This window comes from Cheilinus undulatus, linkage group 12 (assembly GCF_018320785.1).
Source record: "Cheilinus undulatus linkage group 12, ASM1832078v1, whole genome shotgun sequence".
In the NCBI taxonomy this organism is placed as follows: domain Eukaryota; kingdom Metazoa; phylum Chordata; class Actinopteri; order Labriformes; family Labridae; genus Cheilinus; species Cheilinus undulatus.
The window spans coordinates 41,415,157-41,440,138 of NC_054876.1; the positions used below are offsets into that span (position 1 = coordinate 41,415,157).

General features: G+C 41.3%; 1 protein-coding gene across 1 annotated transcript in view; it reads right to left on the bottom strand.

The window, feature by feature from the left end:
- The window catches only part of tecta (tectorin alpha), a 31,963-nt gene extending 14,218 nt beyond the window's left edge, over window positions 1-17,745 (bottom strand). Inside the window, 12 exon segments of the mRNA XM_041800880.1 lie at window positions 1,392-1,608; window positions 1,729-2,049; window positions 8,678-9,306; window positions 10,823-11,393; window positions 11,469-12,079; window positions 12,172-12,742; window positions 13,294-13,706; window positions 13,797-13,962; window positions 14,057-14,194; window positions 17,082-17,369; window positions 17,459-17,598; window positions 17,682-17,745. Of these exon segments, the coding sequence (XP_041656814.1) occupies window positions 1,392-1,608; window positions 1,729-2,049; window positions 8,678-9,306; window positions 10,823-11,393; window positions 11,469-12,079; window positions 12,172-12,742; window positions 13,294-13,706; window positions 13,797-13,962; window positions 14,057-14,194; window positions 17,082-17,369; window positions 17,459-17,598; window positions 17,682-17,745 (4,129 nt within the window).
- Window positions 17,746-24,982: the final 7,237 nt, after the last annotated feature.

Genomic DNA, 24,982 nt, shown 5'->3' on the forward strand with positions numbered 1-24,982 from the left:
GGAAAAAAATATCTAATTGTATTGATTTTGACTCATTGTGCAAATTAGATATGAACCATTTCATTAAATGGAATGATAATTTTAATATAATTCTGATATCAAATAATAACAACACATAAAAATGAAGAAAATATGATTTTTTTGGTACACTATTCCAAAAACATGCCACTAGAAAGATTGCATGATATGTAATGTATAACGTCTCTGCTGCAAAAAAAGTTTTAAACTGGTATTTTGATACAAATTTCAGGTTAAAGAAATATTGCACCCTCTGTGATTTAAAAATTGTAGCAGGCCATTTTGCAATTTCATGTAATTCGCAATTAATTGCCCAGCCCTACTTATGATCAGCGTGCAGCTGCCTGGCTCTGTGCCAGAGAAAAGACAAAGTCTGTTTTCTGGCTTAAATCTCTGTTATGATGCTTTAAATAATCTGTAGACCACTGATAGACTGATAGATTATCTCACAATGAACAAAAAACATCATTCAACTGACTGTTAACTTTGAATAAAGGCAGTGACATCAGCTGACAACAGACAGTACTGAGATGAACTACTCTGTGATTTTATATTGTATTGCTCTTGACGTCACAAGCCCAAACATTTGCCCTGCCCACATGAAACCAGCCCAGGAAAGAGGTGAAAAACTTCCTAATAGTCTAAAATCTGAAATTCAGTCACATGTAGATCTCAGCGTTTTCACATTTATTGCAACCACATTCCAACATATCTAGAGTGTTAAGACAAAAATTTTGGATTTCACTTTACAGGGTCTTTAATGATCTCCGTTAGCTCGCAGTTTAAGTGAAAGGCATTGTTAACTTTAGTTGAGTGATATGGCAAAGCTGTTGAAACATCTTAAATTTTCTGCGATTATTTCTGGCTTGTTCATTTGCACCCACATTTTTCCTGCTAATTTGAGCTACTGAGAAACTAAAAAAAATTAAGAAATAAATCTCTGCTAGGATGCTGCAACTGCCCTGCAAAATGCAGTGGACCACCTTGAATTTTCAAGCAGTCAATATGGAGGTTGATTGAAAGCATGGCTTATTTTTAGAATCACAGTTAAAGTATTAAAAGGTTGATATTCATACAAAGATACAATAAGTCATTATTCATTTGGAGAAAAAAGAGAAATCCATGTAAGAAGACATTTAACCCCCCCATAGAGCTGGAATGGAATGATCCTTGTTTCATAAGCAGCTGTTTCACTATGAATAGAGAATGTCAGTCAAATGAGGCTCTTTTGAATGAATTGTCAAATATTTGACTATATGGGGTCACACCTGTTATATGAAAACATGTTTTTCTAATAAAAGAGGCTAGAGTTTAATCTCTGTGTACCCTAGATGCCAATGGTGATCTTAAAGTGAGCTCAGCGTTGCACTCACCACACGGTGTGTCACTCCTCCAGCCGGTAACAGGCACTCCTTGGGTCTGACATGTGCTGGCATAAATCTGCAGCCAGTTACAGATTGTATCCTGAGCTCCCTGGTCCAAACATGTGTCCTGCAGGCAGCTCTGATAGAAGAACGCAGGCGCCACCTTGCTGTGACAACGTGCAAACACACCGGCCCGATCCACAATGAGCCCACACAGCCTCACAGCCTCAGGCTCCACGTACACGTACAGTCCATCTCCTATGTGGAAGCGAATGCCTGTGTTCACCTCATTGTCCCCGTTGTCATCCTCAGAGTTCACGTTGGCATCCACCACCATTAGAGGGACTTCATTTAGTTCGCTTTTTTCCCCGAGGCCGCAGCGAGGGCAGGAGTCTCCACAGCCCACCTGGCAGAAGGTGTCCCTCTCTGCCCAGGCCATGCCCCAGTCTGTGGTAGTAAGGGTGGGTGGGGATAAGGGCATGCCCTGGCAGATACCACAGCAGGTGTTGTAGAGGTCACGGGGCAAAGTCAACAGGAGCAGAGTGTTCCAGTCGAAGGCCACTTTTAAGCCAAAATCTGTCTCCAAGATGAGCTGCATGCCCAAGGTGAAGATGTTGATCTTTCCTGGACCCAGCTTCAGAGGAAGGTACAAACGCTCCTTATTCACCTGCGTGAAGAGAGACTCATTAAATGTGGTTTTAGTATGAGCAGGTTAAAGAGTTACATTCCTCCAGAGGCATTTTTAACACCAAGTCATCGTTTCTAATCAAGCTGACCTGCGTGCTCTCAAAGAATGAAGGGAAACCCCGGTGATGAAGGGATAACGCTAAGACTCACTGAAAGAGCTTCTATGCGTTTCTCATATGATCTAATTGTATAAGCGAGAAAGAGACAGAAGCAGAGGGAATGAAAATGTGTGTGAGGTGGGTTATGTGTCACTTCTGTTCCTCCTCAGATCTTTTGGGCGGTTTGTGAACCTGGTCCAAATGTCGCTCAGGGACAGGGTTTTGTCCGAGCCAAATCCAGCCTGATAAAAGATGCCCATTGAAATTAGATCCACCTTAAGCCAATCAAAGAGGAATTCACCCTCTGCTTGGTTATTCTATCGGCTTGATTAGAAATAACATGTCCACACAAATAAGACAACTATGACCTTCTTGGGTCAGGCAGAAAAGTGCTAATATTCTTATTATTGACAACTGGAGCAGGGCTACCAGGGTCTGAAGAATGACCCATTTTCAGTCCGGAAATAAAAAAAAAAAAAAAAATAGCATTTATAAACATTAAAAAGGAATGGTAAAACAAATACATATGAGTAATTAAAAAAGAGACCTGAACTGGGCCACTGCTATATTAGGGTCTTCCAGTACTGTTTGCAATGACTGTTGTTGACCTTTTGCTGCTTTTGGTGTGATATCAAAAGTTTGTGCAGTGTAACTGCCTGTATGGTAGGTAGGGATGTACATTATTTTTTATATGAATTATCATATATGTTGGAGGTAAAAACAATTCCTTTGTAATAATACATGTGTGTAGTTTAAGGTAGCACAAACATCTGCTAGAGCCCTTTTCACTGGTCATCCTCATTCCTTAAAGGTCACATATTTACCCTTTGAAGACAAGTTTATATTGGTCTTAGAGGTCCCCAAAACATGCCTGTGAAGTTTGTTGCTGAAAAAACACTCCAGTATTGGATTGTTGCATATCTAAAATAAACCCTCTGTTTTAGCCCTGCTCAGAACAACACGATTTCTGTGTCTGTAGCTTTAAATGTTACTGAGCTGTCTGACTCCACACCTCTCAGAAAATGGATGTGGCTCTCCTGATTAAGAGAGGAAGGTGGAACTTTCTTTTAAGCAGGGAGGACCAACCAAAACTTGGGGGCGGTGCTAGCTCCCCAAATGACATCATGAGGGGAAAATCTTTTTCAGCACACATTTTCTGAAAGCTGAAGAAAGACAATTTTAAGATGTGGTTAAAGAATTAAGTGCTTAATTGGTCATCCTTAAACTCTAAAGTGTGTTTTAAGAACAGCAAATTTGGACCTAAACTACATTTATATACAGGTGAAGCTAAAAAGATTACAATATCCTCAAAAAGTTCATTAATTCCTGTGGTTTTATTCAAGAAGTGAAACTTCAGTGTATTCTAGATTCCCCAAAGTGTAACATTTCAAGACCTTTTTTGTTTTAATCTTGATGATTACAGCTTACAGCTGATGAAAATCTAAAAGCCACTGTTTTAAAAATATGAGAATATCACAAAACACCTGTCCAAAATAGTATTATGACACAGAAGTGTTGACCTGGAAGATTATGTTAATTTATGCACTAAGTACTTGGTCGGGGCTCCTTCTGCACAGATTACTGCATCTGGAGGCGATCAGTCTGTGGCACTGCTGGGGTGTTATGACTAGAGGTGTCCTGATCTGATATTGATATGGGATATTGGTCCGATATCAGCAAAAAACAACATTGGATTATATCGGATTACATCTAAAATCTCTGATTTAAGCACTCCGATACAAGCAGTCCATTCCAGACTCCGCTCCAGCACTTCTATCCAGCAGCGCCGCAGGATCCAGCATGCAGAGTCCACGTGATCACAACAACAGTGTGCTTGAGTGCTAACAGCCAGTGCTAACACAGTAGCAAGGAGTGGGAGTGATGTCGGCCGTGTGACAGTATTTTTCGTTAAAGTCAGATAAAGACGTTGCAGCTGAGGGCAAAACTTGCCATGCACAGGTTCCCCGTGGTGGCAAAGAACCGGGGAAGTTTAATACGACCAACCTCATCAGACATTTGAAGAAGCATCACAAAAAACAGCATGAGGATTTTCACAAGACCACGGAGGCGAAGAAACAACAAGGCTCTGGCTACTTCAACAATCATCGCTGTCCGAAACATGTGGAAAGCGGTATAAACTCCTACGGGACGGCAAAAAGGCATTAGCTATAACAGAAAAGATAGGCCAATTTATTGTGCTTGATGACCAGCCCCTGTCAGTGGTGAGTAATGTCGGGTTTAAACGCTTGATTGAGCACCTAGAGCCTCACTACATTATGATTATTATTTGTTTTCTGCTCTTGTTATCAGAGTGATATGTTTATTTTGAAATTGGAGCTGTGAACTCTTAACTTTGAGCAGTTGGACAATAGACAATATTGTGTTTTTTTTTTTTTCTCCCTGCCCTCAGTTGTTCCCACCATATACTGGCAGTAAAAAATAACTGAGGTGAACTTCATTTTTTATTTTGCGCTTTAAAAGTATGATTTGTTTTTGTTGGATTTATTGAGGTAATTTCTCAGGCATGTCTAATTTATTTTTGATTTATTCTATGCAATTGTAGAATATGCTTATGTTTAAGGTGAAACTTTATGTAACCCATTGGTTAATAATAAATGGGTCAGTTTTTCTCGTACCTACTGTTGCTGACTTGTTCTCTGAGTAATATCACTTGATCAAGCCTTTTCTAACATTCCATACTACAAAACAAGTAATAAAAGTATGTATGATTCATGCTGATATCGTACCGGCCGATATCGGTATCGGCCGATACTCAAGGCTGAAATATCGGTATCGTATCGGAAGTGAAAAAATCTGATCGGGACATCCCTAGTTATGACGCCCAGGTTGTTCTGATAGCAGCCCTCAGCTTTTCTGTATTGTTGTGTCTGCTTTCTCTCAACTTCCTCATGACATTTCAACAGAGATTCTCTAGGCCAAGTTGCTGGCCAATCAAAGACAGTAATACCATGGTCATCAAAACCAGTTTCTAGTAGTTTTGGCTTCACTGTGGGCAGGTGCCAAGTCCTGCTGGAAAAGGAAATCAAAATCTACATAAAGTTTCCCAGGAGATGGAAGCATGAAGTGCCTTAAAATCTCCTGGTATCACCGACTGTGGAAACTAAAAACACTGGACTTCAAGTAACTTGGATTCTGTGCCTCTCAGATCTTCCTCCAGACTCTGGCCTCAGTCCACTCCTTGTGAAGTTCCCTTTAGTTCTTGAATCTTCTTTGTTTGACAGTCCTCTGAAGGCTGAGCTCTTCCCTGTTGCTGGTCCATTTTTCTTACCACAATTTTCTCTTCTAGTCATTTTTTTTCCCACAAATATGCTTTGATACAGCCTCTGAGAACAGCCTGTCCTTTCAGCAGTGATCGTCCGTGGCTTACCCTCCTTGTGGAGGATGGCAATGTTTGTCATCTGGACAGCAGTCAAGTCGGCAGTCTTCCCCATGATTGTGGTTGTGTGTACGGAACATGAGCGAGAGAATGAAGGCACAGGAAACCCTCGCAAATGAGAGTTTTCCACAATATTCTAACATTTTGAGATGGTGGCTTTCTTTATAACATTAAAAAAAGTCTTGAAATGTTTCACTTTGTATGAGATGAATCTAGAATATATGGAAATGTAACTTTCTAAAATAAATCATGGGAAAAAAATAACTTTTACATGATATTCTGAATTCTTTTAGATGCACTTGTATATCTCTATCAATATCACTAGCATCTAAAATGAATTAGAAAATACTGACATATCGGATATTGACAAAATCCTATATTGTGCATCCCTAATGCTAAGCTGGCCAGAGTTAATATCCATTTCAAGCATTTTGACAACAGTACCTTTGCTATGTGGTACAGAGCAATGCATCACATTTATGATTTATGGCATGTAGGGTCACATATTAAAGAACGGCAGGTGTAGGGGTTAGTCAGAATAAGAAAGGGGTAATGTGACAAGGCTGGAGCACTATATATACACAGTTGAAAGCAGACTCCTCGAATACTGCATATCTGAAAGACGCCTTTAAAACTCACTAGAATTGGTATTATTTCTGACCCTCTCTGCCTCACACCCAGAGGCTTTTTAAAAACAGAATGAATGTTGAGGAGAGGGAGAAGAAGATGGCGTGTCTCCTTAATCTGCTGTGCTATTTCCTGCTGACATTCCTTTTTCATGTCTTCTGTTTGTTTTTGTTTTTTTGGCAGTTAGCAAACCACTTGGCCTGAGGTGTAGACATAGTGTGGAGGCTGTTTGTGTTTGCCTTTTTTCTCCATTCACACGTATTTGATGTGTTACTGTGTGCACTACAGTGTGATGTCTGAAAATAAATACAGCAACACCCGCACTGATTTAAGGAATCATTCCAGGTACCCAAACAATACTAGTCCGGCCCTTTCCGTGTGAAACTTTCCATCAAAATGAATGGTGGTTAAAGGTAAGATGAGGTGTTTTAGCAATTTAAAAGCTTATGATAAAAAACTATGCAGTCTATTTGTTACTTTGAGCCCAAATCCAACGGCCAGTGAGTTTTGCTTTAAATTTATGACCCTTATGAGCAGTTAAAGTCTTATGTGTCTGTTCTGACTCTGTCAAACTGGAGAAACAATCCCATCTCTCTAGTTCGCACCCAAAACCACAGAGCTCGTCTTTTACGCTCTTTTGCCATTTCAGAATGAGAAAACATCACATATTGTAATCTTTTTTGGGGCTTGTATTCACCCAAACGGGGGCGTGGTCACCATAGAGAGCAGGAAGTGCAACCTGCATTTTTCAATTAACAACACTTGGCAGGCAGTAGCTGGCAAAATCAAAATTGTTTTTGGTTGTTACTGCTTTTATAAATTTGTTGTTTTCATTAGCATTGCAGGATATTGTCAGTCCCTTGTCAGTTCAGTTTTATTCCCAGATAAGTTACGTTTTTAATAAAATCTTTATTTTTGCATCAAAACCATTATCAGCTGCTTTATAGGTGCTTTAGACGTCTGGCAACCTAAGAATGCCTCTAAATCTAAAGATTTTTTTGTAAACAACCTCCATAATTTAGTGTTTTCTAAAGAACTAGGCAGAATTTCAATGATTACTAAAATCTTAATTTCTGTGATTTGTTAGCAGTAAGAAACATGAAATAAAAAACATTTGAAAGTTCCAACCCTTGGCTTTAATGATAGACAACTGCATTTGCCCTGTGTTTGTTGGGTTTTCTAAGAATAACCGATTTAACAAAATCATCAACATCCTTCTCTTTAAAATATGTCTCCCATCCAGTGAGCCTTGGCCAGCAGGTCCTCAGTCTCTTCATAACCTAGGCTGTAATCAAAATCATTGATGCCTAAGGTACTGATGCTGATACTGATGCTAAAGCTGCCACAGCTCAACTTTTAAAAATCATAATTAGCTTTTCCATACATTGGCTAAAGAGGCTAAACTCAAAACTGATTTTTATCCCATCTACCTCCACATGTGTGTTTTCAAACAGTGATGCAGTTTGGTTACCTGCCCTTAAAACAATGAGATCATCCAAAACACTCTTACATTGCATCAGGTCGTAAAGGTGTATCATGAGAATTTTACATCTGTCCTAAATGGGTAAAATAAGTCAGCCACTCCCTTGCTACCTGATTTACATTTCCTTTATGCCATTACTGATCATGGCTGCTCAGTTACTGTATACCATAATTTAAATCATTCATCTTTAAAGTTCCTATAAAGTGGTACAAAGGATCTTTATTGTAGGTTTGTTTTATCACAGGGGGTTGTGTTATGAACCACCAGGCCAAATTTCAGTCATGAAAAACATCTCTAAATTTATAAAATTAAGCTTCAAAATCATGAGAAATGAGGCAGTAAAATCTGCTTTAGGATGGTGTTGGTGTGTCTGTTGAATGAGCCAAAGCCACGCCCACTCACTAGAAGTAAGATCCTCTTAGATTTTAAAGAATGCTTCTGATCAGAGCGCAGTTGCCTGGCTCTGTGACAGAGTTTACTGTTTTCTGGCACAAATCTCCATAGGCCACCGTGGCTGATAGATTTGGGAAATTAGCCTCACAATGAACAGAAACACGGCATGACTAGCTGTTCCCTTTCAATGAAGGCACTGACGTCAGCTAATAACAGACTGTGTGGGGTGATTGTGGGTCAGCAGGTCGTAGTCGGTCGTCCCACAATCGGGGTTCAATCCCCAGCTACTGCAGTCACATGTCGATGTGTCCTTGGGCAAGACACCTAACCCCAATTTGCTCCCACTGCTTCATAGTTGGTGTGTAAATGGATATGGATGCATATGAGTGGGACTAGCTAATACTGATGGTCAATTTTCCATAGCAACCTCTGCCATCAGTGTGTGAATGTGGAGAGGATGGAGTGAAAGGGTGTGAATGGGTAGGTGTGACCTGCGGTGTTAAAGCGCTTTGAGTTGTCAGAAGACTAGTAAAGTGCTATATAAGCTCAAGTCCATTTTTAGCATTGGGGTGGGATAATGTATAATGTCATATATGTGTAATGAACTCACCGTGACAGTGTTCTTGTAGCTTCGAGAAACTTCAACCTCATACTCATAGACCTCCAGGACAAATCCTCTGACCCAGATTGCCTGGCCCGTGTCTCTCTCCTCGTTTCGAGCTGCTAGTTTAAAGTGAGGAAAGGCTCCACTGATGGCTGTGGGGTCCCTGGTTTCCATACCACAATTGGTGGTGGCCATCCTAAGCGTACAAGAGCTCTGCAGCTCAAATGGTACACCAGCGAAAGGCAGAAAATGCCCATAACCAGCCGCCACACACAAGGCCTCAGTTCGTGGCAGGCAGAAATACAGGCCATCGTTCTCCTGACAGTACTCCTCAGAGTCACAGGGTGCCAGCTGACAGTATACACTGTTGTCAGAGCCGTTACAGTAGCAGCGCTCCTGGCATTCCCAGTCTGTCCAGAATGTCTGATTAGTGGCCAGCTGGCGACCGTGGCTCATACAGCCACAGTCACTGCGTGCCACACACAGGCCATCACGCAGCCTAAAACCCTCTTCACACTGACAGCCCTCCTGGCACGGCAGAGGACAGGGCTCTTCGGGTTCATCCAAGTTGGTGCAGGTCAGGGGGCAGGCGCTGGTGCACTCGTCAAAATGGCTGTTCTCTGGACAGGGAAGAGCTGGGAGAGAAAAACAAGATAATGAAAAGATGAAGCAAATACCATCAAACTCATTAAAAAAAAAACACCTCACTGAGAAATCTTTGCTCTTCTAAGATTGGCTTCTGGCTTTGAACTGTTCTAAATTGCTCCTTGGTGGTATCTTTCATTCCTGTGATAAAAAGACCATCTTAGTTGTTTTCTTGAGATCTCAAGAAATTAACTCTTCATCAGGAGAAGCATGAAGTTATTCTGAGATAAAATGATAAACACATTAAGATTTAAGATCAAAAACATTTTGTAATGATAACAGATCAAAATTAAATTTATGGATGCATGTCCTTTTAGTGTCCATTTTAAAACTGCAGCCATGGTGGGCCTAATTTTTTTTTTTTTTTTTTAATTTTAAGATCTATTTTTCAGGCCATTTCATGCCTTTACTAGATAAAGGAGGGACAGTGGATAGACTTGGAAACAGGGAAGAGAGTGGGGAGAGACATGTGGTTAAAGCGCCACAGGCCAGATTCGAACCCAGGCCGCCCGCGTGCATGGTTAGCGCCTTTAACCACTCGATTTGTTTCCCACATCCATCTGGAAAACCTCTCATATACAGCGTTTGGGAAAGGGCAAAGCCTTTAAAAAAAATTGTGGAGGGTGATTGGATGACCGTTCTGTCTGTCACATCTTTACGGGCCAATCAGAGCAAAAAAACTTGTGACATCATAGTCCCAAACCAAGGTGCGCTGCTACGACGAGTAAACTCCATAATAGAGAGCTGAAAATGTGGAAAATGGCAACTTTAGACATGTCAGTACACAACTTTTGTCATTTTTAAAAATCAAACAACTCAACCGGGCCCAAATGGTTCAGATTTGAGCTTGTCGTGATGGATTTGCCAGTACGAAACACGTAAACGGGTGTATCCATCTGCTTTGCAAGGTTATAGCTGTGAAGCCTTCTTTAGAAAGGTGTGTGCCTTTCCAAATCATGTCCAGTAAACCTAATTTACCACAGGTGGACTCCAATCAAGTTGTACAAACATCTCAGCAAAGTTTAAGAGAAATGGGAGAAAACTAAGCTAAACTTCAAGTGCTCTGTCATGATGGGGTACTAAGTGTAGATTAATGAGAGGAAAAACTGATTATTTTCGACTGTAGCATCAGGTTGTAACGTAGCAAAATTGAAGAAAAGTAAAGGGGATCTGAATAATTTCTGAATGCACTGCCCATCATCCTTTCCATTTCTTAATAAACTAAAATTATCTATCCTAAAGCACAATTTGTTTTAGGAAAGAAACTGTTATTTTTGGATTGAAGATGTTGCAAAAGTTTTGGACCCTAAGTAGTGCAAGGCTAAGTACAACCAGTCTATTATGACTTATGCAAGACATTAATAATGTGTCAGGTCCATATTTGTTTTTATTCTGAAGCCATTTCTGATAAACTGTTAATTTGGACTTGCTAAGGTAGTTTGATTGTTTAATGCCAAAAGCCACGATACAAGTGCCTTTTGTTAAAGTTTAGATTTATCTACTTACGGCAGTTGGTTGCACTCCTCCAGGAAGCGAGACCGACTTGTGCATCCTGACATGCGGTGGCGTAAGCCTGCAGTGAGGAACACAGCGCTGAGCGATTCCCTTCCCTTACACACATGTTGTACAAACAGTTCCTGAAGAACGGTGAGGGGTTGACCACTGCGTGACAAGCCAGAAATGAACTATTCCCAGGATCGTTAATGTTCCCGCACATCCACGGACTCTGATAGAGACGTAAGTCTGTGCACATTCGATACAAGTCATCACAGTCACCGTTACAGGTAAGATCATCAGCGATGGCCCTCCAGCCCTCTGTGAACTGCTCGGTGGACTCGGCAAGACGTCCGTTTGGAAGGCGAAGGTCATCAGTGGAATTGCTGTTGAAGACGCCACACAGACCACAAGTCACATTGTAATAGATGGTGGAGAGGGAGATGTTAATGAATCCTTGGCGTGTGTAGTGGACACGAAGCAGACCACGGGACTCCACCACTGTAGCGTTCCCTGGTGCTCTGTAGATCATCATCGTCTCCATTGGGTTCACATACGGGAGCGCCACTTGTTCACCATTCACCTGGAACACAAAAAGTAACACAGTAATGGATATCCAACAGGTCAAAAGGAACTTCTTTTGTTGATAAGCACTGACCTTTACTGTATCAAAATCTAACCCTCCCATCTGAGCTTCCATGTTAGCAACTGTTACAACCACAGGCCTTTTCCAGGTGGGACCTTTGTTTACTAGTCGCCTGCCTATCTTCACCTCCACCATTGAACCATTGGCCGGTACTGCAGCACACAGCTTCAGTAGATAGTAGGAGCTGTCATCTGGGAACAGCAGGAAGGTACCATCAAAGGAGGATGTCACAGAGTTTTGAGTGATTGAGCACACTCCCTCCCTTCTAGGATAGCAACCGAGCAAGCCGACCTCTGCAACGCACACCTCACCATCCTTACAAGAGTCATTGAAACAGTTGACTTCTCCAGACAGACCACAGGTGCAGCGGAGGGTACATTCGCCTTCTTCTCCACTGGGACCTGCCCAGAAAGTGTAATTAAGTGGGTAGTAGATGCCGTTATGCTCACAACCACAGTCTTCACGCAGTACACAACGGCTGCCGCTTAGAACATATCCTTGGTCACACTGGCAGCCTTCAGTGCATGGATGAGCACAGTATAAAGGAGCAGTGAGGTCGGAGCAGGAGGCTGGGCAGGCACTTGTACACACTTGGTAATTGCTGAACTCAGGACATGACAAAGCTAGGAGACAATAAGAAAGAATACAGAAAATCACACTAAAGAATCAACATAAGCAGAAGCTTACAAGTAAACTAAATACAGCTGAATCTCACCGCAGAAGGTGCGAGATCTCCAGGGTCGTATTGTGACACCAATGGCCTGGCAGGCCAAAGCGTAAGCCTGTATGGCCTGGCAGAGAGTTGTAATATTATCCCTGTTGTTGCACATGTCATAAACACAGCTGTACACAAAGGCTGTAGGGTCAACGACAGCTCTGCAGTCCCTGAAAGGTCCATCGGTTTTGTTGATGAGCCCACAGTAGTCTGAGCGGAAGTAGAAAGCTTCTGTAAGAGGGTCACACATGCTGCAGTTCTGAACACAGCCATCAGTACACCTCCAGTCGGTGTCTTCTGCCCGCCAGCTGCCCCCTAATTCCACAACACTTTCTGCTAGAGAGCCATCAGGAAGCACAGGGTCATCAGCGGGGTCATCGTTATAGTTACCACAAAGGCCACAAGTGTTGTTGAAGTAAGAGCTGGGTAGAGAGATGGATGCATAGTGTTGGCCGTCATAAGTTACCAAGAGTCCAAAGTCTGTTTCTAAAGCGACTGCAAGCCCAGACTGGTATACTCTGATGGCACCAAGCTGGAGCTGGACTGGTAAGGTCTTCATCAAGCCATCCACCTGGACAGAAGAACAGAATAGGTATCAGAACAAGGAACAACTTAATTTCAATTTGGAGTATCACTTTTTTTCTTATTCAAATCATGAGCAATTCAGTTTTCAGTATGCTGTCAATTTTTTTATCCAACCTCTGACTGATACTTTTCAATAACCTCTAAATTGCTTGGAGTGTTCTTTTGTATTCATGGTGTAATGGTCCCCAGGAATACTGACTAACCAGTGAATAAACCTTCCAGGCACTTTTGTCTCAGGAAAAAGTAAGAGAAAGTGATGATTAGAATATTCCATCCATTTTTTTAAACAATCCCAACAATTTTTGAAAATCTTGAATTATCTCTGAAAGTTGAAATGATATTGATGTGAAAATATATTTTGCCGTTACCTTATTTAAGCAGAACATTTTCATGGTTGAATGGTTTGAACTGGTTAAATTTTGCCAAAATAGAAGGAAGCAAAAAAGGTGGGTCGAAGGATAAAAATATGAATTTTGATGGAGAATAATGCCTTCATTATTTGCAGGATTCGCAGCAAACATGTCCAAAGATCCGTACCTTAACTCTTCCCAAACTGCCTTTGGGTAGCGTGACTCGATGACCATAGACATCCACTGTGACATCTCTGAGCCAAGAAACTGATGTGATCCCCCGGTTTTCATTTTTGGCTTCCACGCTGAAGAAGGGCAACCCCGCCATCTCCCAGCAGGGCCGAGCCAACAGGTAAGAGCATGTACCCTGGAAGTGATAGAGGAATCCATCGAAGGTGTGGTAATGAGGGTCTCCAAACACCACACAGGTGCTGGTTCGGGTCGGCTGGCAGTAAAATGCCCCATCCTGCTGCTCGCAGATCTCCAACTGCCCACAAGGAGCCTCTTGGCACTGAACCTCGTTATCGATGTCAAGGCAGCGACATCTCTGGGAGCACTGATCAGACAGCCAGAAGATTTCCCCTCGTCTGTAAAAACGACCTGAATAGGATACAGAAAGACATGTTCTGTAAGCACCATTTTATTGACACATCTAGCAGCTGCTTATAAGTGTTTGACACTTGAACTTGCCGTTATAGCTGCAGCCATTAGCAGGATCTATGAGCTCAGTATCAATACGGAAGAACCAGCGTCCTGGGATGTTTACATTAGTCGTCTGTTCAATGTTCACCACATCATTTGACCGGGATCCTGGCAGGTTAAAGAAGTGTCCAATGTCTCCTCCATTAAAACCTGACTGAAAAGGGGAAAGGTGTGAGGAGGGTGAGCTGAAATGTTTATCATGCAACTTCTAAAAGATGATGCATGACTTTTCAAATGTTGGAGGATACCTGAGCTGTAGTACCACCCAGTCCCGTTAAAGGATCTCCACCACTGGCGGTTCCCGTACTCCATGTGATTTCTCCATAGTTGAACATACTGAAGGTGGCCACGCCATCGGAGATTAGTACAGCTTGGAATGTGTTCACCTTTTAATCAAACAAGAGGCAGACACAAACATAAAACAGGGGAGCATCTAAAAAAAGACTACCATGACAAAGAAAAACCCTTTTAACAATCAACATATTAAAAATGACAACTTGTTTAGAGGAATTAAAATGTCAGGGAGCTAATTATGATGCCATTATGAGACCCCAAATGTTCAAAAAAGCTCCCTCTTGGATGGCCCTTTGGTAGGTGATGGATTGCCCTCCAGAGTGCTCATCTAGTGGGCAATGCATTTTAAAAAAGCTTTTGCTGGGTGGCTTATTAATGGACAAAAAGGGATCAAATGCCCTCCAGGGTACTCTTTCAGTGTGCAAAATACAATTAAGTTCCCTCAAGAATGCCCTCTTATTGGAAAATATGTGACAAAGTGCCCTCTAGGTGCACTTGGTGCTCTTCCAGTAGACAATACTTGATAAAAGACCTCTATGGTCCTGAAATTGTATCTGCTAAATTGCCAGTGGCAAATGCTTCAGTAGAACGGTCACTCAAAAAAAAAAAAAAAAAAGCTGATAAGACCAAGCTTGGGAACAGTTTGTATGTCCAAATGCATCCAGCACTACCCCGCAAACATCTTGAGTCCACCGCTAAACAAACATATAAAAGACACTAATGTTAATCGTCATGTTGTGTTCCTATAATAACATTTATTCTCGTTTAAATGCATGTTGTTGCCATGCAAATCAGAAGTAGTCTCAGTCCCAACATTATAAATACAATAGACCAGGTATTGTTTCCTGCATGTTACAGACTGCAAGCTCTCATCTTTTCCCTCTCTGTCTCCTACTTAAGGATGCTTGAGTGAATTAACAGTGTCTACAGATACAGTTGATGGGAATGCCTACAAAACATCACATCTTCTTCATGCTGAGACGGAAAGTAGACCATAAACCCCAATATTGAGGAGCTGCTGTCTGGCCTAGAAATAAAATTGGAATCTTTTATACTTAAGTTTTGTATTTACTCAACTGAAGCATGAAACCAAGCAACAGAAGACTTTCAGCGCAGGTCATACTGTGGGAGGATGAGATTTGTCTGACTTTTAGATCCAAAACATGTCAACATGAAGTTATGTTCCCCTTATGACAGGGGTGTCTAAACTTTTTTCCCTAGGGTCCACATACATTAATATATAAGGATGGTGGGGCCACTTCCATATATGTTCCAAAAAGTTCTAAGGCACGCACATCCAACAGGGTTGAGTACTGAGTGCTGAACCAAAAAATAGTTTGTCTGTTTTGCCACTTCCATATACCTCAATTTTATATTAATGTAAGCAAAACCAATATAATGCAGGTTAAGATATGCTGAGTGACTGGGTATGCTTAAATGGCTAGTTGATGGCTGACAAGCCAAACAGCCAATCATTCTGAGGATTTTGGGGCAGCCAATCAGATTTCAGAGGGCCCTGGTTGGCTCTGGCTACCACTGGCTACTCCTGGAGCATCACTGGTGCTGCTCTTAGTTGCTTTAATCAACTAGGGCATAATAAATCAACATATATTGGTTGCCAATGTGTTTAATATTTATAGAGTTTCAATTTACTGTAGTCCTTACAAAAAAAGCATTAAAACTTGCTAAAATGTTTGTTTACAATAGTTAGTATGGTAGCACTGCCTTGGGCTGAAACTAAGAAGAATAATACAGTCTAGCACAAGCTTCATGCTTGAGGTCCATATCTTTTTTAATTTAAAAAAATTTTTTGGAGGGGCCAATAAGGAATGGGCCGAGAGTCACATTTGGCCCCAGGGCCATAGTTTGGATACACCTGCCTTATGATAATGAGACTGCATCAGGGATGCCATTAAAGGTAGATAAATAGATTTTTTGCATTATCAACAGAGGATGAAATTCTTTTAAAAGACTACTTCTGGAAAGTTTTTTTTTTCTAACTTTACTTTGATTAGACAGCATAACATAGACAAAACATATGGGGGGACAGAGTGGAGCAAAGACATGGACCAAACAGCACCCAGACTGAGCCAAACTGGTATCTGAGGGAAAACACTATTATCCCTTAATAGATGATTCAAGCAGCAAAGGTCATTGGCCATTCGGGCCATTCATTGAAAGAGATCTTTCGTTCAGTCCCTTATAACATATGGACAACAATCTGACTGTTTTCTGATACGTTTTGCATTGTAGGCTAGAAGGGATGGATGTCTATCCTCCACATGATGCCCACCCCAGCTATGACATGATGCTGACTGTCTCTGTGGTGGAGGTGGGTTTGGGATGCTATTTATAACATGCACGAAATATATAAGGTGAGACAGTAATATTTGGTATTTCTAAAGAGCACTCTGTCCGGAAAATGCAGGACCTACCTTAGTCTTGAAATAAATTGGATTCAACCCTCTCACCTGACACTGGATAAAGCTGAGATCTGACTACATGATTTTTTGTATGTTATGTCAGGTCAGTATGTCAGATAAGACAGTAAAAGAGCCATAAATCTGTGCTGCGAGGGCACACATGAAAAACTACACTGAGGTATGCAGTCAGTCTTTGCAGCCAATATAGTAGCACTAGAAGGAAGAGGGGCTGAGCTAGACTACACCGGGGATAAAGACTGCAAACAAGCACACTGTATTTATGCCATCCAAAGCTAATACTAACAGCAGTTGGCTGCTGGATGTTGGTGTTCCACTATCTTGTAGTTCCATCTCATAGCACCAACTTAGTCATTCATCTTTCACATTGCTATTTGGCTTGTTTACATTTGTGACTGTAGAGTGTGCAGACCCTTCTGTGCTTTCATTGGTAACCACCTGATGACACTGACCATAAACTATTTTAACAAAATGCTGAATGACGAGTGCCCCTTGCAAACAAAGTTGGCCTATGGTATGATTGGTGTTCAGACTTTACCGGAGTTGTCTGGCTTCCACCGTAGAAGGTGACTTGGTGCCATGTTGCAATGAAGACCCAAGTAGCGGTGAAGCTGGGCATGTTTTTGAAGAACTTCCTCACATCTTGTGTTGCCCTTTCCAGCATTTCAAGTTCGGTGGACTCTCGGTAGTAAACATCTCCTCTGATGCCGTTGTGCACATCTGCCCATAGTGGAGCAATAAATGATCTGCTGTCACTGAGGGGGAAAGCCTCTGGAGTGAACTGGCTAACTTGAACGTTGAAAGAGATCACACCATTGTTGTTTACCTGTGAACAAAACCAACATAGTTTACTTTAAAACTAAAATGAGATTGAGCTCATTGTGTGATTATTGGAGATTTTTGATAAAGACTTACATAAATGGAACGGTAGGGGTTATTGAAGAAAATGAAGGGAATGAACAAGATGATTTCAGGAGAACTCCCATCATCCATCTTTGGTGTCTCTAGATCTCTAGTGCCAGGTCCATATGGATACAGGATATCCTGAGTGCGTGCTAAAAGACAATTATCAGAGTTTAAAAAACGACAAAAGACAAAGGAATAGATGTGGTGGTTGACTTGTTCTAAAGACTCATACCTCTCGTCTGTACAAAGATGCTGAAGAGGTGGAGCAGAATGACTGGACAGCCTGGCCTGACCATTCTAAGATAAACAGGGAAAGACAGTATGAGGACAGATCCTATCAACTCTGTGACTCGTTTGCTCTTTATGTTACCATTTCCTTAAGTATTGAACAACCCAGGCTGAGTAACTGTTACTTAATCTGTCTTACATTTAAGCTTGAGCTAATGAAAATTCAGGCAGACGTGAGTCATAGGGCAACTTCTCATAAACAAGACTGTTAGACAAATGAAGAGTGGAGGGAGCACCATCTGACCAACGTCACGTTACTTCTTTAAGATCAGGCTCCCAGGTCTCCCCTGAGGAGCCCTGAAAAGGCCCTATTATGCATGCCAGAACAATGTTACAGGATCACATTAGCCTTACAGTCCCATGTGAGTCAGCAACAGTGGAGTACGGGCCTCTCTGTACCTGGTTCCCTGCAGCTGACAGCACTGGCCCGCTCTGCTCCAGTGTCTCTATGTCTAAAGCCGCAAGGCTGCTCAGGACCTCATTACCACTTCTTTTTGGGAGCAATCCATGCCTTGTTGGCTGAGGGGAGAGGACCGTAAACACTGGGGCACTAATGGCTTTAAGTGAGCGGGTTTGAATTGCCAAGGTCCTTGCAACGGTCCTTTGGGGCTGTTCAGAGCCTGGCTTGGCAAGCTTCCCATTGGCAAAGTCGAGTGTTCAGCCAAGTTGGCAGATTTTACAACTAACATATTACATTTATTAACAAAACAGTCATAGTTACAATGGCTCCATTTGTACATTCAAGGGATTTAATAATAAATGGGTGTGTACACCAATTTAAACTTTAACATGTGAGTTCAAACAGATTCTTTCAAGCTACCAAACCCAGACCTTCTGCCTTTGGAAGATAAGCAGTTTAGTTGTTCTTGACTTATTTGGGATTTGAGATATTCTCTCTAAGTTTGCCTTGCCAGACCAATTCCCATGGTATTCTGCAGAAAGAGGTCTGGCCAAACATATCATGATACCATGCAGAGTAAGGGAAAAAAGGCTCTAGGATGTTTTTAGCAATCTGGAGCCAGGGATGAAGCATTGGCACCCTTGTATATAAAAAAAGTTTCCAATAGCAAAGTTTTTTTATTTATTTATGACTATTTGTCTCTTACCATCTGCACTGGTGAGGGCAGCCATCCACATTAGTTGTACTGTATTCATTCACTGCAATGACAGCAACAGCATATCTAAAGCTCTATCTAAATTAATGTAGCTTGTGCAGCTTTGTGAGCTTAGCTCTAGCTATGTAGCTATGCTATCTATGTAGCTTGTGCAGCTAATGGAGCTACGTGTGCTATACAAGCTTTTTACCCTGCAAGAACACTGTTTACTCTGCCTTATCAAGTGTTTCATAAGATTTTGCAGGTCAGGTTTTTAACTTGTGGTATACTTATTAAAAATGGAAGTTTAATCCAATTTTAATTCTAAACTTCGAGCATGTATTTCAATTCTGAAAGAACAGTCTGTGAGAGTGTCTGCAGCCAGATGCCTTTTGGCAGATTGAATGGATGAGGTTCAGTTGCACAGTAAGACAGCAAACAATGGAGACCAGTGCAGTGATTAGCAATGATGTAACGGCACAAAGCAGCAGATTTTATCTTAACTGGACAATATCTCGTCATTAAAAGCAAAGAAACGCACTGAAACCTTTTCTGGGTAGAAGAGATGTGTTTCAGCTTGACTCTGTTTCACGAACTTGCTCTATCAATAATTCACAACAATAGTCAGGAGCTGTGCATGCCTAACCTTGCAAAGCAGATGCATTCACCCGTTTCCGTGTTTCTCACTGGCAAATTCATCTTGCAAAGCTCTCATCTGAACAGTTAGTGCCCGGTTAGAAAGTGACGGGACTACTCAGCATTGGGTGGCAGTACTTTCAGGCGTGGCAGAGTCGTGACGTAAGCAAGCAGCAACAAGAGACCGGTACAATTATGGCAGAAGACATTAGCCCGGATGTCGTCGAATGTCGTCAAGTCTTATTAGAACTTGACGACATTCTTCATTATAAAAAGTACAAAGAACAGCAGTGAGTTGCTTTCTTTTCAAAAACGACAAAAGTCATGTACTGGCATGTCTACATGCTTCGAGTTATGCAGCTCTCTTTTATGGAGTTTACTCGTCATTGCAGCGCACCTCGGTTTAGGACTATGACGTCACGTGTTTTGTTGCTCTGATTGGCCTGTAAAGATGTGACAGATAGAACGTTCATCGCTGACATTTTGCCAAATCTTTATATCAACATTTTTACCTGGATACCTGGAATATGAAACACTTCGACACAAAAACAGCATTTGGAAACGTTAAATCCATTGGTATTGCTGTCATTCATTGATTACATTGTTATCTCCACTGAGATAACAAGTAAACTGTTTTTTCTGTGAAATAGGGTGATATTTTATGAATGTCTCCAGGAGCACATACCATAGTTTCACACTCAAGTTGTTGTGGTGAGTCTGACTTGGATATTTCTGACATTATGGCTAATAATCAAATCAACTATGGAGAAAATGAAAGGGGATTTTACTTCCTGGACCACACTGTTCAGCTATATTGCCCCTTTACTGACTTTTATTATAATTTTCGTTATGTCGGCTAATGTGCTAGCTAACATAAGATAGCTAAGATAGCTTTAATCAGCTCATTTGAACAGGGATTTTCACATATTTCACCTCTGCATTCATTTTTTTGAACTAAAGAGACTTAAAATAGAGTTGGGGGAATTTTAACACTTCACAGGGATGACTGAGCAGCAGCGGCAGCTGGAGCGTTATAGCAGCAACAGCGACAAAACAGCTGAAGAAGTGGCGTACGCCAGATTGCTAAGCAGGTAATTGGATCGGTGACTCTTAGCTTTATTAGCAATACTTCCCATCATGTATTATTATTATTTTTTTTTTAATAAAAATTGGCAGATCAAGATTGGATGCTGATTAATCAGCTTATTAACTTATATATTAACTAACCTTATTAGTTTGGCTTCTGGTTTAATATATGTCACATAAAGTTTATATCATGATGCAATTGTGCACTGACACTGCAGCGATGCTGTTTGCTGTATTTTGGTTTGGAAATTTACCTAGAACATAATGTAAATGAACCTTTTAATTGTGGTGAATCTGTCACAAAACAGGTGTTTCTGTAGACATGTTGAAACTTTTCTTGTTCCCCTAATTGAAAATTGTGTATTTTCTCTGATTTGTGAACCTATTTGTTGATCCCCATAGCTAAAACTGCTCTGTTAATGTGCGGCTGATGATAAATGAGGTATGTGAGGTCAATTAGAAAATCTTCTCAAATCTCTAATGTGTGAAGTCTTTTCATCTTTGTGGTAAATTGTGTTCAGGTGTGCCAAGATTAGCGAGCCCTGCTGAGAGAGGTCTGCTCTAATATCATCAGCCTCCCATCAAACATTGTCAACACAAAGATTAACACAATCGCTCTTTTGACCCTTGTAGCTCACCATCTTATCTGAGTGGTGTAAGTCTGTCCTTTTAGCAGGACAATTTAGATAAGACCCCAGGACTTAAAAAGGCACTTAAACAGTAGTATTTCTGCAATTGTGCCTCTAATGATAGAATGATTAGTGCAAAATATTTTATCTACTGTAAATTAACTGTACCATATGAATGTATAATCATACCGTGGTTAAATTTTATTATCTTAATACCTACATTAGTGGAAACCTGCTAGTGAAGCTCTGTGTTAACTACTTTGAGATTTGGGAACCAAAAAATGGGTAAAATTTTGGTCTCATTCTAAAGAAAAAAGATTGGATGCTTTTTACTTTTACAGTTTCTTAAAATCTTGAGAAAGTTATTATCATAAGGACTGTGTATTGTTTGGACTGGTATGGTAGCTTGTGATGAGTGGTCAGAAGTAGATTTGGCTTTTCTTTAAATGGGTTAAACACCCACTAGAAATGAAGAAAATCAGTTTGAAAAATATTTGCAATTATTTAAGACCACAACACAAAACGACACTACCATGAGCAGCCTATTCCATGATGATGTTTTATTGGATGATAATAGTTGACAAGCACTGAATAAAAAGGCTGATTTGTACAATAGAAAGTGACAAAATATTTAATAAATAAGGAGTCTGCTAATGAGGAAATGATGCACCCACCTGCTTTCAGAAGATGGACATCTAGCACCTCAGTAGTCTAACCCGGCAACCTCCACATCCAGTCGAGGACCATCCACAGAGTGATGGTGGTGATGGAGCGTGTTAAATGACACAGGTGAAGTGACAGTAGCTGAAGTGTTGAAGAGAGAAAAGGGTGTGCAGAAGAGCTGGATATCCAAATATCTGAGCACCTCTTATCCAATTTGAACCCCCCAGTTTAACCAGCGAAAACCAACACCGGTCCAAAGGTTTGTGTTTGTTTTATAAGTGATGATGTCCTTGAAGGAGAGAAGTGAAAGGCACCTGTTGAAGTTGTCTGAGTTTCTTTGCCTAAAGCAGCAGGTGCAAACTTTACCTGGGATAGTGTTCAACTTAATCTGAGATCAGTGTTTGGGGAGAGGGGGGAAGGTGGGGAGGAGAGGGCAGCTGAGGGGAGGTACAGCATAGGAATCTGAAGGAGAGAAGGAGTGGAAACAGAGGAATATGTTAGAAAGGGAGAGGGGAGGTCAGAGATTTGGAAATGATGGAGTAACAAGAAAAGAGAATTACTGCTTGTGGACATGTTTATAATGCAGGGGGAAAGGAATGTTCTGCACAAAGAGACTTTCATACGGGATGAGTGTCATGCCTTTGGGGCAGGATCTGTCACTGGCACCTGTGAAGTGCCAATGATAAAAATGTTCTTTGGGGAGAATTCAGGGAACACTGTGGCCTTCATCCCTTTTGGGGGGATGGCATTAGAATGCTGAGGATTTATTCATGTGTGCAGAAAACAGCTGAATAATGTTTGTTGGCAACTTTTACATGAAAACATTTTGAAAATTTTCATGCACAGCTAATGGCCTGATTAATTACGACATTTTTTGTCTCAGACTATGCAACAAAAATGTTTTCCTTTCTTGGAAGACAGCCTGGCAATTCTACAAGTGTGGTCCCAACCAAGCACTGTATGCTGTATTCATGATTGTCTTTGCAGCTGTGTTTGAGGTTCATAGTTCGTTGGGACAAAGAAGGTCAATCATGACTACAACAGAAGAGCTGTCTGTCTTGGGCTCTTAGAAGAATAGAGAAGAAAGAAGAAAAGATTGTGAACTTGTCCCTATGTATCATGAAGAGGACAGTGTGTATTCTTCAAATGGAGCTTGACGTACGACTGTCAGAACTGGTCAAGAAAAAAACCCAGTTTGCTAGCTATGCTAGCGGCACTGTATGTAAGAAGAAAGAACATCCCCAAAGGAGGAAAGATAACGTGGGAAATGGTTTACTGTCACTCTTGTAAATGACAAGATAAAAGCAATTACTAGCTTATCGGTGAGCGTCATTGACATAAGGTGTCAAGAGGATGGAAGATCCAATTAAGGTGGCTTTCCCATTCACAACATCAATACATTGCCAGGGCCCACTTGCACATGTACTCAGTCTGATACAGCAGGTGGCAGTATTTGCATAGCTGGTTTGTAAACCTGCCAAGGTTGCCGGTGGAAAGAAGAAGCAGCTACCATGGCAACCACTTGAGTCATGACCTGAGTGAAGATTGTTTATGTTTTAAGCCAGCAAAAAGTCCATCCAGCCACCATGAATGCTTTTAAGAAGACTATTAAAGAATGCAGCAACATCTCTCTTAGGGCGCTTTCACATTAGGACCAGTTGTTTCGAACTGCGCCGCGGTGCGGTTCCTCCCCCTCTCCCTTCCCCCCCCGGCTTGCTTTCACACTAGCAACATGGAACTGTGCCCAGGCCCAGTTACGTCTGTACTCAGTCTGAAACAGCAAATGGCGGTATGCACTTATCTGGTTTACAACCCTGCCAAGGAAGAGAGAGAAGAAAAAGCTACCATGGCAACCACTCAGGTCATGACCTGAGCAAAGATTGTTGTTGTTTTGACCTGGCAGAAAGTCCATCTCACTGACTTTTAATTTTTATTGAGAAAAATGTGGACAAACTGCTGCGCCAGGGAAGGAAGTTTCGTTTTTACGTCACATAACTGACTCGACCATTTGCCCCATATCCGGGCGCAGTTGCATTCACGTCTCAATGGAACCGTGCAAGAGTCCGCTTAAATCACCCCCAAGACCACCTTCCCATGTGGACCTGGGTCCACTGCCCAGGCGTGGTTCGTTTGCAATCACAGCGACCTGTATAAAAAGGTAAATATAAACAAAAAGTGTCAAGAAATCTTTTTGAAACCTCTTCACAAAAATTAAAACAAAAAAACAGGATATAATCTAGGGACTATTGCAGCAGGAAGCCACAGATGCTAAATTTTCAAACCAAAAGTTTATGTAAAGGGAAATCTGCAACTGAAAACACTTCATTTCCTGATGTGGGCATTCACAATAGAAGTACTTGAGGAAAACAAGTTGGAACATCTGTCGAAAGTACCATGTTTATCATTGATGTTACTTAGCTTAGCACCATGTTTACAGTCAGCTTCCCTGTCACTCTTTATAGCTGCTTCTTAGACCTCACTAAAAGCCACAGCCTGCTTCTTTGAAGCATCGTGGACTGGAAACAAAGAAGTCATAAGTTAAAACATCTTCAAACTGCTGCTGAAGCCGTTGTTATATGAGTCACTGCAGCTCATATTAAAGCCACAGACAGGATGATAGAGTACGGTCACCTCCTGTTGCATTGTTGCAGACATTAAACTTGGAGGGGAGAGTGTTGGAGTTAAATATGATGTTGACTGGACTCACACTAAGCTGTTTGGAATTTGGATCAGTGACATGGATCGGCGCCATCAGCCCGATCTTCGATATAAAAGTAACAAAAATCTTGAACCCAGTAATGATATTGAATAGGGTTTGGCCCATCTCTACACACAGTTATACAAAGATTTAGCCAATATCTGGCTAAGTTTGTGTAAAAAAAAAAAAAAGCTAAAAAATGAAAAATGACACAGACTTCAATGATTGACGTCAAGTGTTAAAATGTTCTGGAGTTGGACCGTCTCTGTGAAAAGTTTACAAACACACAATCTGTGAAGAATCAACCCCAACTGTAGGAACAAACAGCCTCTTATCTAACTCAAACTAGAGAGTTTAGACTTTCTCCCCAGGAAGAGAGAAGAGAACCCTACAGTCTCCACTCCTGACCTTACAGTTTGACCTGGGGCCTTGAAGTAAC